We start from the raw sequence: 13,639 nt of genomic DNA, 5'->3' as shown, positions 1-13,639 counted from the left end.
ATGAATCTTTCACAAGGGCCCAATTATTTTTAAAAGAGCTATTTTAATGTAGTTAAAAAGTTTAAATTTAGTTAAATGTAGTTTTTGAAGACTACAATAAGTACAATCTTGCATTATTCATCCTTAAGTATTCTATCTTCAAGAAAAGTATGTGATTTTTGAGTGATGTAATTTCAGATTTTTGCACTATAAGCAGATCGACTATGAACTTCTACTACTTGAAGCTGGTTAAAGGACAATACATTCTTCACAACTGACTTGTGGCCGAGGTTTCAGTTTTCTTTTTCATGGCCTTTTGAGAAAGTTGTTTTTCAAATCAACAAATGCTTTGATTTTGATTTTCTTCTTTTATTTTCACGTCAGAGTGTAAACTGGGACAAAAAGTTCAATTAAAAGTTCTACATGAACTACTGAAAAGAGCGTAAGTTAAATATATATCATAGCATACTGGCGGTAAGATAAAAATATATATTTAAAGAAATATCTTTCTGTAGTTCTCATAAAATCTCCCCCAAATCTATAAATGTTCTAATGTTACTGTGAATTACTCCCTCCTTCCTTTGACCACTTTCTGCCATTGACTCTTAGGACACCGCATTCTGCAGGATACCCTTTCTGGTCTTTTTTGCTGGCTTTCCTCCTCTGCTTGATAACTACATGTGGGAGGCACCCAGGAGTCAACTGGCTTCTTCTCAAACTTCACTCTTCCCCAGATGATTTCATCCAGTTCCATGGCTTCAGATATTCATTATTTAATAATTACTCTCTATGTGCCCAACTCTAACTTTCCCTGAAATTCCAAACTCATATAGGTGTTTCAAATTTAACGTGGCCCAAACAGAACTCTTATTTTCTCTTCTCTCACCCCAACACTCTCCTCCTTCAAGCTGTTCGAGTCAAAAATTTAAGAGTTTTCCTTGATTCCTCTTTTGCCCTCAATCCCCACATCTAACTCATCAGCTTCTAAACTCCTAAATATCTCCTAAATAGTTCAAGTCCTCTCATTTCCACTAACAACTGCTAGTCCAAACCACCTTTATCTCTCTCTTGAAGTACTGCAACAGCTTTCTAACAGGTCTATTTCCAGCTGTGGCCCTTTCAATAACTTCTTCATATAGCAATCAAAGTGATCTTTTAAACCATTAATTGCAATACATTGCTTCTCTGCTCCAACTTCTCAGCACACTTAGAATAAGATCCAAAATCCTTACCCTGGATTTCAGACCCTTACATAATCTGGTACTGGCCTACTTCTCTGGCTTCATTCCTTATCATCCATCCTCTTGCTCACCAGGCTTCAGCAATATTGGCCTGAATTTGGCTGCACGCCACCTGTTATGGACTGAATGTCTATCTATGTCTCCTCAAAGTTCATATGTTCAAGTGTTATCAGACCTGTGAGGAGTGGATAAAGGCTAAATGAGGTCATACGGGTTGGGGCCCAAATTTGGTTTCTTCCTATAAGTGTCCGTATAAGAAATGGAAGACAGATCTCTCTCTGTCTGTCTTCAAGCATGCACACAGATGAGGCCATGTGAGGACACGAAGAGAAGGTAGCCATATGCAAGGCAAGAAGAGAGCTCTCACCAGGAACCAAATCACTGGCACCTTGATCTTAGACTTCCCAGCCTCCAGACTATGAGAAATAAATTTGTTAGGCCACCTAGTATGTGGTGTGAACAAATATATTTGGTCTTTGTCCCCAGTTCCTGACACATAAACCTAAAACTTGAAGAATCACAGCAGTAATGTGTGTCTTTCATATGCTAATGGGATGACTGGAGGCAGGTGGTCCCCAGATAGCTTCAGGACAGATGCCGGTCCCAAAAAACCAAGGCATGATTAGAGGGTTAAATCTTTCAGAATCCCATTCTCCCCCTGTCCTTCGGGGATGGGAGAGAAAGTAGAGATTGAGTTCATCACTCATGGCCAATACTTTAGTCAATCATGCTTACATAGTGAAACCTCCATAGAAACTCTCAAACAACAGAGTTTTGAGAGCTTCTGGGTTGGTGAACACATTGAGATTCTAGGAGGGTGGTGTTCTGGAGAGGACATGGAAGCTCTGTGCATCCCTTCCCCCGTTTCCCTGGCTTATGCCTTGGCTGTTCCTGAATTGCATCCTTTACAATAAACCAATAATAGTTGGTAAAGCACTTTCCTGACTTCTGTGAGCTGTTCTAACTTGGGGAGGCAGTTGTGGGAACACTTTGACTTTCTAGCTGATTTGTCTGGTGGCCTTGACATGCGACTGGCATCTGAAGTGCAGGTAGCCTTGTGGGACTGAGTCCTTGACCTGTGGGGTCTGTGCTAACTCCAGGTAGTTAGTGTCAGAATTGTACTGAGTTGGAGAACACCCAGTTGGTATCGGGAGAACTGGAGAATTAGTAGCGTGAGAAAAAACTCCATACATTTGGTGTCAGAAGTGTTTTGAGCAGAAATGGTCCAAAGTGGTACTTTGTTATGGAAGGCCGAGCAGACAAATACAACCACCTAACCAATCAGGATTCAGAGCCTTTGCTGTGGCCTAGCATGCTCTTCCATGGTCTTTGATTTTTGGTTTCTTCTTATGATTCAGGTGTCAGCTTAAATTTCACCTTTCCGGAGAGATAACCCCAACTGCTAGATCTAAAGTAGCCACCCAGTTACTTTCTGTTTTAATTCTATAGGACACTTACCACTATGGTCTACTCTCAACTAACCATTCTCTGAAGGATACTGTAAAATCCTGGGCCAGTTTTCTCTTATTACTCATCAAGTTCTGGGAACGTAAAAGTTTTATATTACCTTCAGAAAAATAAGATGAAGATGGTAACACAGCTACAAAAATAACCATATAAAGCATTTGAAAGTTGTTATTATCGTACTTTTATCTGAAAATTCCTCTCAATATACAGAGCTATGTATTTGAATAAACTGTATACAAAGGTGGCAATTATACATCTTATTTTATACCACTACAATACTGCTTAGAAACTAAACTGCATTTTATGATACTCCTTAGGCACAAAGAAGAACAAAAACATTTTCGAAATGCCCACGTTAATCCTGAATGACACATTTAAATTCTTGGGTCCTGCTACATAATTCCCTATTTCATTTTTTTTAAAGTAGATGTTCCCTTAAAAGAAAGTTACAGAAGATTTTGTTGCTGGTGGTGATTCTTTTTCTGTCTCAGAAAACAGTAGTAATATATGTATTGTGTATAGATAATATGAAAGACACTAAAACATTAACTTTCTTACACACACAATGTATTTAATCTAGCCTATAAACCCTGTTGCTAATGTCAGTTTGTATTTCGTTTTTCATCAATTAGTTTAGATAAAACTTTCCAGCATCTCTTCCTGGGAAAGGAGACCATATTTCTCCCTAGCACTGAACTACGCAATTTGCATCAATGTAAGTGTAATTTCAAATCATCTTCTAGACAAAAACAACTTACTCAGGTATTTTCCAAGAGAAAAATACCTTCTGTTTACGCAGAGCCTGCTGGCTCTTTAAGTGACTGCTGACTTACCTTCTGTAGGCCTTCATGAATGAGGTGGCCTATGTCATCTATACTCCTTCCTAACCGTTTAGATAAATATGTGAAGATTGGGTCTTCTTTAGGTAGTAGAGGTGCAGAAAGATTAACTCTCTCTTGTACACCCTGAAGAGAAGAAAACGATTCAAAAGACATATCAAAGGATACAAAAGATGACAAATAATTCAGTATCTTACAGTATTTATTTTGAAATACTAATATTTTGGAGTTTTAAGAAATAAGAGATGCCTGTAAAATTATAAAGCTGTTTGGAAGAAGAGAAGAAAGAGAAATAGTCTTTATAAGTAAGAGATCAACAGAAAGAAGAATGCAAAAAAAAAAAAAATCCTAAAGTTCTCTACTTACTCTCAAGTGCTGAAAAGCATGTATACTATATGGAAGTTCTAGAATTTTAGTACAATCAGGTTGCTCAGGGTCTGGAGGGACAGGAGATTCTGTGTCTATATAATCTTCAGGACTAAAATCAAAAAGAAGCAATGAGTAAATAAAAGGTGAGATAAACAATACTTTATTTATTTAGAGAAAGGGTCTCATTCTGTTGCCCAGGCTGGAGTGCAATGGCATGATCACAGCTCACTGCAGCCTTGATCTCCTAGTCTCACGCGATTCTCTCACCTCAGCCTTCCAAATAGCTGGGACAACAGGCATGCACCACCACAACCAGCTATATATTTTCTTATTTTTTTGTAGACAGGTCTCACCATGTTGCCCAGGGTGGTCCTGAACTCCTGGCCTCAAGTGATCCTCCCATCTTGGCCTCCTAAAGTGCTGGGATTACAGGTGTAAACTACTGCGCTCAGTCAATAGTACTTTAAGAAATGTCAAATTTTCCTCATATTCTCATAGCATCTCAACTTTACAACCAATTATTAGTCAATATTCATACCTTTTCATATACCTGCCATGGAAAGTCAAACATTTTGGGAGTTCAAATTAAAGTCAACAATCACACAGAAAATAGTATATAGGTCACAGAGTAAGATCACAGACTTTTTAATAACTAATATAACTGCTCAATTGTTTCTAGAAATGTTAAACCAATTTATACTTCCACTGACAGTCTCTCTACATTCTTACAAGTTACTTTTTTTTGATATGCTTTCCATTTTGGTAGATGAAAACTATCTAAATATTGCAACTGATACTTATTTGATCATTTCTGAAAATTTTTTTTCCATGTTTATTGGCCATAAGTAATGTTTTGTTAATTTTTTTTAAACTACAAATTGTTCAATTTTCTTTCTTTTTCTCTCTTTTTTTTTTTAAGAGACAGGGTCTCACTCTGTCACCCAGCCTAGAGTCTGGGTTTCGGTAGAGTGGCACCATCATAGCTCACTGTAACCTTGAATTCTCGGGTCAAGTGATCCTCTCAGCTTAGCCTCCTGAGGAGCTACAACTACAAGTGCACACCACCATGCCTGGCTAATTTTTACATTTTTTTTGGTAGAGACAGGGTCTCGCTATATTGCCCAGCCTGGTCTCAAACTCCTGGCTGTTGGCAATCCTCCAGCCTTGGTCTCACAAAGTACTGGGATTACAAGTGTGAGGTACCACGCCCAGCCAAGTTGTTCCATTTTCTACTGTGGTGTTAAATATTTTAAATTAATTTATAAGAATTCTACATGTAGTATGTATTTTGAACTTTCAGATTCTAAAACTCATCTGTGATTGAAGCTTACTCTTATTACAGAAATAATTTCTTACTAATTTGAGAAAAGAATGTTTGAAAAAGCAATTTTATTTTTGGAAAGAGAACTTCTTTACCTGATGTCTTTGCTCTCCAAAGTTATGTATGTGCCATCATATAGATCCAGGTCCCCTAAGGGCACCTTGGCTTTGATGCAATCTGGGTCTTCTTTATTATGTCTCTGTTCCAGTCCTGTGTCTCTGTCCTCATTCTCTTCTATGTGAATTTTTTGAGCAACTAATTGTTTCTGTTGAGAAGAAAGTAAGAACAGAATGGATTCTTCTAATATTTTAGTCTAACTACCATTGAAGAGAAAAGGGAATTTGAGCTGAAGAAGTCAGAATCCTCTATGCAGGAAGACAAGAATTCTGAAATGCCCTTAGTTAACTTAGTCCACACACACAAGCTTCTCAAAAAAGATGTCCACATACAGAAAGTAACAGAACACGACATTTATCATAGTGGCACACATGTGCCTTCATAATATGATTTCTGACTACCCATGAAGCACATCTACTAACTTAACTTTCCTGGCACAGAATGGCTCTGCAATGAAAACAAACCTGTCAGGTTGTTTCAATCCTTCAAGATACAGAGCATGCTGCTATTGGTATCTGGGTATTCCAGTTAATTCCTGTCACTCATAAAATATCTATTTTTTCAAATGTACAGACAAATAACACAAATATCCATATTTTCAATACCCATATCTATCATATGCCAATATTTTATCTTCCCCCACCCCACTTTTTTTTTTTTTTGAGACAATGTCTTGCTGTCACCCAGGTTGGAGTGCTGCGGTGGTGCGATCACAGCTCACTGCAGCCTTGACCTCCTGGGCTCAAGTGATTCTCTCACCTCAGCCTCCCAAGTAGCTGGGACTACAGGCATGTGCCACAATGCCAATTTTTTTTCTTTTTTTTTTGAGACAGGGTCTCACTTTGTCACTCAGGCTGAGTGCAGTAGTGCGATCACAGCTCACTGCAACCTCAAACTCCAGGGCTCAGGGGATCCTCCTGCCTCAGCCCCCCAGATAGCTGGGACTATAGATGCACACCACCACGCCTGGCTAATTTTTTGTGTGTGTGTACAGATGGGGTTTTGCCATGTTGCCCAGGCTGGTCTCAAACTCCTGAGTGCAAGCAATCCACTTGCCTTGGCCTCACAAAGTACTGGGATTACAGGCATCCCAGGCCATGCCTGGCCAACTTTTCTATTTTTTATAGAAATAGGGTCTCACTATGTTGCCCAGGCTGGTCTCAAACTCCTGGGCTCAAGCAATCTTCCTACCCTGGCCTCCCAAAGTGTTGGGACTACTAGCATGAGACACCACGCCCAGCTCAGATATTTTTAAAGAAAAAAAAAAAAGGGAGGGAGTTCAATGTATTCTTTAATGTTGTCTAAATCTCTAACTTCTTATAATTAATCTGAGTTTATGTGTCATTTCCACATATATTTTTATAAAATACTATATTACCCATACTCTCCTAAAATATTACTTTCATTATATATATATCCCAAATCAACATACAGCATTGCTTTGCAAGTTTTAAAATTTTACATAAATGGTATCATACTTAATGTATCTACAACTTAAAAAAAAAAGTATGTATGTTTTTGATATTTATCTACATTAGTCAGAATAGCTCTAAATTTTTCATTTAGATGGATGTATAACTATGTATTTATCCATTTTCCTGTTGCTTCTTTAAAAAAAACTTCCTTTGCAATTAAAACTGCTACAATATTCTTATGTCTCCTTGTACACATGTGAAAAATTCTAGCAAGGGCAGAAATATGGGGTCATATGGATGCACATTTTCAGTTTTATACAGACGTGCCAATCTGCTTTTCACAGTGGTTATAACTATTAGAATTCTCCCAGTAGATCATAACACCTATATCCCCAGAATCTTACCAATGTTTGGTTTTGACATACTTTTTAACTTATGCCAATCTAATAGGTATGAAACATTATCTTGTTATATTTATTATGGTAGTAGACTATGTTATTGTGATAGACTGTATTACTATTCACTAAAATCCTGCTGCCCCTTACAAGGTGATATATCACTGTTTTGCCAGACTCAGGCTTGGGCAATATGACTTGCTTTGGCCAATGTAACATAAGTCCCATGTGACCCTTTTACAGGAAAGCTTTTATAGAGTTAGTGTATGCTTCACCATATTCTTTCTTTCTCCCTCGGCTACTAAGAATACCAATATTACAGACAGTGGCTGCTCTGTCGGCCTAGGTCCTGGCTTATGGATCACAGTGACATGGTACAGATCCCCATCAGAGCCCCAAATGATCACTTAGTATGGCCTTATTGTTTTATGCCATTAAGATTTTGGGGTTATTAATGGGGACAGAGCCTATGCCTATGATCTGTTTCCAATTATTCCCTCCACACTTTTCATGGAGACATGCTATCCTGCCCTACTGACTTCAAGGCATGACCACATGACTTGCTTTGGCCAATGGAATGTGAGTGTATATGGTGTCTATCACTTCTCAGTAGAAACTTTAACCAGGCTTATATTATTTGGATGTTCTTCCTTGAGCCTTCACTTTCCTTCATGAGAACAGCACTGAGGTTCTGCGGCTATGTGTTGCCAATGCACAAGTTGACGAATACACTATAAAATATGGACTATATCAACTAATAGAATAATATTTAATAAGATTGAACATATTTTCATATGTTTATGAGATATTTTGTGAATTAGCTGTTCAAGTTTGCTCATTTTTTTCCCCAATAGGTTTTCTTTTTTAAAAAACTGATGTGTAGGAATGGTGTGGTGGCTTGTGCCTATAATCTTAGCATTTTGGGAGTCCAAGGCTAGAGGATCACTTGAGTTCAGGAGTTTGAAACCAGCCAGGCAATACTGCGAGACCCCATCTCTACGAAACAAAAAGTTAGCCAAGCGTAGTGGTGGTGCTCGCCTGTAGTCCTAGCTACTGGAGAAGCTGAGGTAGGAGGACTGCTTGAGCCCAGGCAATGAGGTTACAGTGAGCAATGATCATCCTATCTGCATTCCAGCTGGGGCAAGAATGAGACCCTGTCTCACAATCAATCAGTCAATCAATCAGAAATTAATCTGTAGAAATTTATGGAAAAAGGAATTCTATAAACTCATCCTCTATGAGTTATATGCATGGCAAGGATCGGCTTTTAGTTTGTAGCTTATCTTTTATCATTTGAAGAAAAACTTTTAATTATAAGGTGGGCAACTTTATCAACTGTTTCCTTAATGGTTTGTACTATTTTATTTAAGAAATCCTTCCCAAACCTGAGATCGTAATTACATCAATCAATTACAGTCAAGTACCACATAAAGATGTTTTTGGTTAACAACAGACCCCAGTGGTAGTCTCATTAGATTACAATACCACATTTTTACTGTACCTTTTTTATGCTTAGGTATACAAATACTTACCATTATGTTACAACTGCCTACAGTATTCAGTACAGTAACATATTATACAGTTCTGTATACCTGTTATACAGTTCTGTAGACTAGGAGTCTATACAATATAGCATAGGTGACTGTACAGTAGGCTATATCACCTAGGTTTGTGTAAGTACACTCTATGATGTTCCCACAATGGTGAAATCCCCTAACAACACATTTCTCAGAGCATATTCCTGTCATTAAGCAATGTACGACTATCAATTTTTTTTTTTAGTAAAAAGTTTCACTTTTCATACTTAGATTTTTAAACCGTATAGGAATTTTTTTTTTTTTGTACATTGAAAGGTATTTTTTTCCCACATGGACAGTTTCCTAATATCATTTATAAAGAGTCTATCCTGTACCCATTTATTCAATCAGTTTTTAAATTTCATCGTTTTCTAAAACCTTACATTATACCTAAGCTTTCAAATTTATTGATCTAGAGTTTTTATAGTATTAATAATTATGTCTTTAGTTTAAAAAATCTTTATCTTATATCTGCTTTTTCATCACTAACATTTCTTTTTTTCTGGGATTACAAATGTGAATCACTGTGCCATTTATTTTAATAAATGCATTTTTCTATAAATTCATCTCTAAATATATCTAAGCTTCATTTCAGGATTTTTGAAATGAAGTGTTCTCACTATAGCCTAAAGTTTTGTGATTTTTCTCTTTAAACCATGGGTGATTTAAGAATGCCTTCAAGATTTTCAAAATTTGTGTTTTCTCTCCTTTTTCCTGGGCATGTATATTTTATTTCTTTTAACTTAATTGCACTGTGATCAGAGAACATATTATGCATGATAACAAAACTTTGTAAATCACTTCCTTTATATCCTGGTAGTGGTCAATTCTGGTAAATGTTCTACATTGAAAACACTGTATGTTCTCTTTGTTCAATTTAGGGCATACTCGCTCCCTCTGTATCTTTTTCTATGTCTCGCTATATACATCTACATATAGATTTATATAGAGATCCAAAGGTGTTACTTCCTGTATCTTATTTTTGTTGGACTTACCAGTTTCTGATAAAAATCTGCTAAAGTTGCTTCCTCTGGCTGACTTTTCATGTAATTCTGTCAGTTTCTGCTGTCTTGATATAAACATACTCACATCCATGAGGCCGAGTTGTTAGGTACATACAAGTATATGATATATTTTGTGGTAGGTTGTTAATGTGTAGTATCTGTCTATTAATTATTTTAGGCTCTTACTTTGTCTGAGATAGACCCACTGTTCTTTATCATTGTAAATCTAAAATTCTGAAAACCTAAAGCTTTAAAAAAATCTTTGCATTAAAATTCACATGGCAACAAAACCTGATGGAAAGCCATTTTACAGTCTTTATACTCTTAACACGCATGGTCATACATGTCACTAAAGAAATATTAATGTATCTGATTATAGACTTTGAAACAGCCCTGAGAGAAGTAGAATGTAATATAAAATATTTGTGCCTATCACATTTCTTTTTTTTGAGACCTGGTTTTGATATGTGACCCAGGCTGCTGGAGTACAGTGGTGTGGTGCAATCTCAGCTCACTCCAACCTCCACGTCCCGGGCTCAGGTGATCCTCCCACCTCAGCCTCCCAAGTAGCTGGGACTATAGGCGCACATCACCATGCTGGCTAATTTTTCTATTTTTGGTAGAAACAGCATTTCTCCATGCTGCCCAGGTTGGTCTCGAACTCCAGGGCTCAAGCAATCTGCCCGCCTCAGCCTCCCAGAGTGCTGAGATTACAGGCGTGTGCCATTGTGCCTGGCCTAACATTTCTAAAATTAAACAACCAAAACAAAAAACCATATTCTTAAACACATATAGCCTCAATGATTTCAAATAAGGAACTGTGAACTTGTATAAATACATCCATATTAGCTTTCTTTTGCTTAGCATTTGTATAGCAGATACTTTTTCTACGTTCTCTCCTCTCTTCCTATATCCTCTTTTTTATTTGTAAGTTTGGTAACTACAGATTTCTTTTACCTTTTTTTTTTTGGAGACAGGGTCTCATTCTGTCACTCATGCTGGAGTGTGGTGGTACTATCATAGCTCACTGTAAGCTCAAACTCCTGGATTCATGCAATTCTCCTGCCTCAGCCTCCCCAGTAGCTAGGACTCCAGGTGCCTGCCACCATGCCTGGCTAATTTCAAAATTATTTTGTAGAGACAAGGTCTTAAATTCCTGGTCTCAAGTGATCCTCCTGCCTTAGCCTCCCAAACTGCTAGGATTACAGGTGTGGCCCACCATACCCGGCCTGCATGTCTATTATTTTAGTGCTTGCCCCCTACTTTTTTTGTTTTTGGTTTTCATCAGTAAATATTTCAGTATGTTTTGAAAAGAAAAGCCTCTTTTGTAAAAAATAAAACCACCACACCACGATCACATGTAAAAAATAGTAATTCCTTAATATCAAATATCCAGTCTGCATTCAAATTCCCAATTGTTTCTTCTCTTTTAAAAATATAGTTTGTGGCCAGGCATGGTGGCTGCCACCTGCAAACCCAGCACTTTGGGAGGCTGAGGCAGGCAGATCATCTCAGGTCAGGAGTTCAAGACCATCCTGGTCAACATGGTGAGACCCCGTCTCTACTAAAAATATAAAAAAATTAGCTGGGCGTGGTGGCAGGTGCCTGTAGTCCCAGCTACTTGGGAGGCTGAGGCAGGAGAATGGTGTGAACTGGGAGGTGGAGCTTGCAGTGAGCCGAGATCACGCCACTGCACTTTAGCCTGGGCGACAGAGCGAGACTCCGTCTCAAAAATAAAAAATAAATAAATAAAAATATAGTTTGTTTGAATCAGAATTCAATATAGTCCATACACACTGCAATTGGGTGATTTGTCTCTTACATCTCTTTTAATCTACTAGATACTTTCTCTCCCCACTCCCTTGTAATTTACATGTTAAAGAAACTGGGGCCAGACATGGTGGCTCACGCCTATAATCCCAGCACTTTGGGAGCCTAAGTTGGGAGGACTGCTTGAGCCCAGGAGTTTGAAACCAGCCTAGGCAACAAAGTGAGACCCTGTCTCTACAAAAAATAAAAAAAATAGCTGGGCATTGTGCACGCCTGTGGTCCCAGCTACACAGGAGGGTGAGATAGGAAGACAGCATGAGGAAGACAACAGGAAGTTGAGGCTGCAGTGAGCCGTGTTCACGTCACTGCGCTCCAGCCTATGTGACAGAACAAGACCCTGTCTCAAAAAAAAAAAAAAAAAGGAAAACAAAAAAGGAAATTGGATTGTTTGTTCTGTAGAGTTTGCCATTCTAGGGGAATTTGCTGACTAGGTCCTCAAGGTTCACTGAACACGTTCCTCTATTTTCTGTATTTCCTGAATACTGACAGCAGGATCTAGAGTAATAATCTTTTTGTGTCATGGACTTCTTTGGCAGTCTGATGAAGCCTATAAATCTCTTCTCAGAATAATCTTTTAAATATATTAAATGTAAGAGATAGAATGACAAAGGAAACCAATTACACTGAATAACAAATTATATTGTGGTTTATTTTTTGGTAAGACTACTTACAAAGTAGCAAGCAACATTCTTAAGTTTTTAATATACTTGCCAATAAATTTTCCCATAGCATTTTAATTTATTGTTATTTTTATCTTTTGAACATGACAAAACAGTCTAACATGCTTTAATCACTGAATATGCTCCAACCCAACTGCATATTATTATCTAGTTTGACCTCAGAGAGCACAATAAGTAAATTTAGCAACTTTTTCATCAATGTTTTTAACTTATTATCATACATTATATGAACTTCCAATGGGTTTACTTTTCTTCTTGCAGAAAACATCCTTAATATTTTTTCAACTGAAGTGAGAGTCTGTGGTTAGTACTGCCTTTGTATGTCAGAAATTATCTTTACTTTGCCCGCATTTTTAAATGATAGTTTAAAAGAATATAAAATTTCAGTAGAATTGATATTCCCTTATCCTTCACTGTCTTCTGTTATCTAAGATGTTCATATAGTTGTCACTACTTGGTAGATAAACTGCTTTATCTAGTCTCACGGCTTTAAGTCTATCTGTCAATTAAGTCAATCACTAACAATTTTCTGTCTTCAGCCTGAATCTTTCCCCTTGAGTTTGCACTAGAAGAACCAACTGCCCACGTGATGTCCATTCTTGAATGCCTGACAGGCAATTCAAACGTTAACATTTCAAAGCCAAACTCCTCCCCAATCTTGTACCTCCTTCAGTCTTCTTTATCTCAGCTAACATCAACTTCAATCTTGCAATCACTCAGGTCAGAAACCCTGGAGTATTTCTTCACACTCTCTGTCTCATCCCCTTCTTTCCAATCACTCCATGACCATCATCTAGGTCTCATAGTCTTGCGGCTGTTTCCAGGTTCTATCCAGTTACCAAGTTCAGAATCAGACCTTTCAATTTTGGTTTCAAGATCCTATCACAAATATTCTACCCTAAAATGATATTCAGGAAATTGAAGATGTAATTATTGAACTATTGGATGATTCAGTTCCTTTTTTTGGTCATCAGCATTAGTCTTTCTGTTTTTGATATGTTTTCTTTTGTTGTTGTTGTTGTTTTTTGCCAGGCTCTTTCTATGAGCAGAATGGCTTCATCCCAGTCTTCAAGCAGTAAGCCTCATTCTGCTCCTACATCTTGCATGCAATATTGTCAGCTCCCTTAACCCCACAGTGCTGAATATCAGATACTATAGCCTGCTCCTGGTCTTGGAGCCCAACAGGTCGGTAGCTTTGGCCACATTCCCAATTTAGTGCTTCTCCTCATTTCTGGTTTATGGAGATGCTTATACTACTTTCAAGCCTGCCCACATTTTATTTTGGTTTCTATTTTTATATTTTACCTGTCATTGCTATGCATATGAAGCAGAAGTTTCATAGTATAAGTATAAACAAAAATAGAAGTTTATACTTAGTATAAGTATAAACAAAAATAGAAGTTTA

At 37.6% G+C, this 13,639-nt stretch overlaps 1 protein-coding gene across 3 annotated transcripts in view; it reads right to left on the bottom strand.

Moving 5' to 3' along the window:
* Nucleotides 1-13,639, bottom strand: part of TTC17 (tetratricopeptide repeat domain 17) — a 146,344-nt gene that overhangs the window by 104,322 nt on the left and 28,383 nt on the right. For all 3 annotated transcript variants that reach the window (XM_011963261.1, XM_011963262.1, XM_011963263.1), the window contains exons 3-5: nucleotides 5,312-5,481; nucleotides 3,893-4,004; nucleotides 3,521-3,652 (exon numbers count right to left, since the gene is read on the bottom strand). In XM_011963261.1, the coding sequence (XP_011818651.1) occupies nucleotides 3,521-3,652; nucleotides 3,893-4,004; nucleotides 5,312-5,481 (414 nt within the window). The remainder of the gene's footprint in view (nucleotides 1-3,520; nucleotides 3,653-3,892; nucleotides 4,005-5,311; nucleotides 5,482-13,639) is intronic.

This window comes from Colobus angolensis, unplaced genomic scaffold (genome assembly GCF_000951035.1).
Source record: "Colobus angolensis palliatus isolate OR3802 unplaced genomic scaffold, Cang.pa_1.0 Scaffold61, whole genome shotgun sequence".
Taxonomy (NCBI): domain Eukaryota; kingdom Metazoa; phylum Chordata; class Mammalia; order Primates; family Cercopithecidae; genus Colobus; species Colobus angolensis.
Note: the sequence above shows the minus strand (reverse complement) of the source record. Positions and strands in the feature narration are given on the sequence as shown.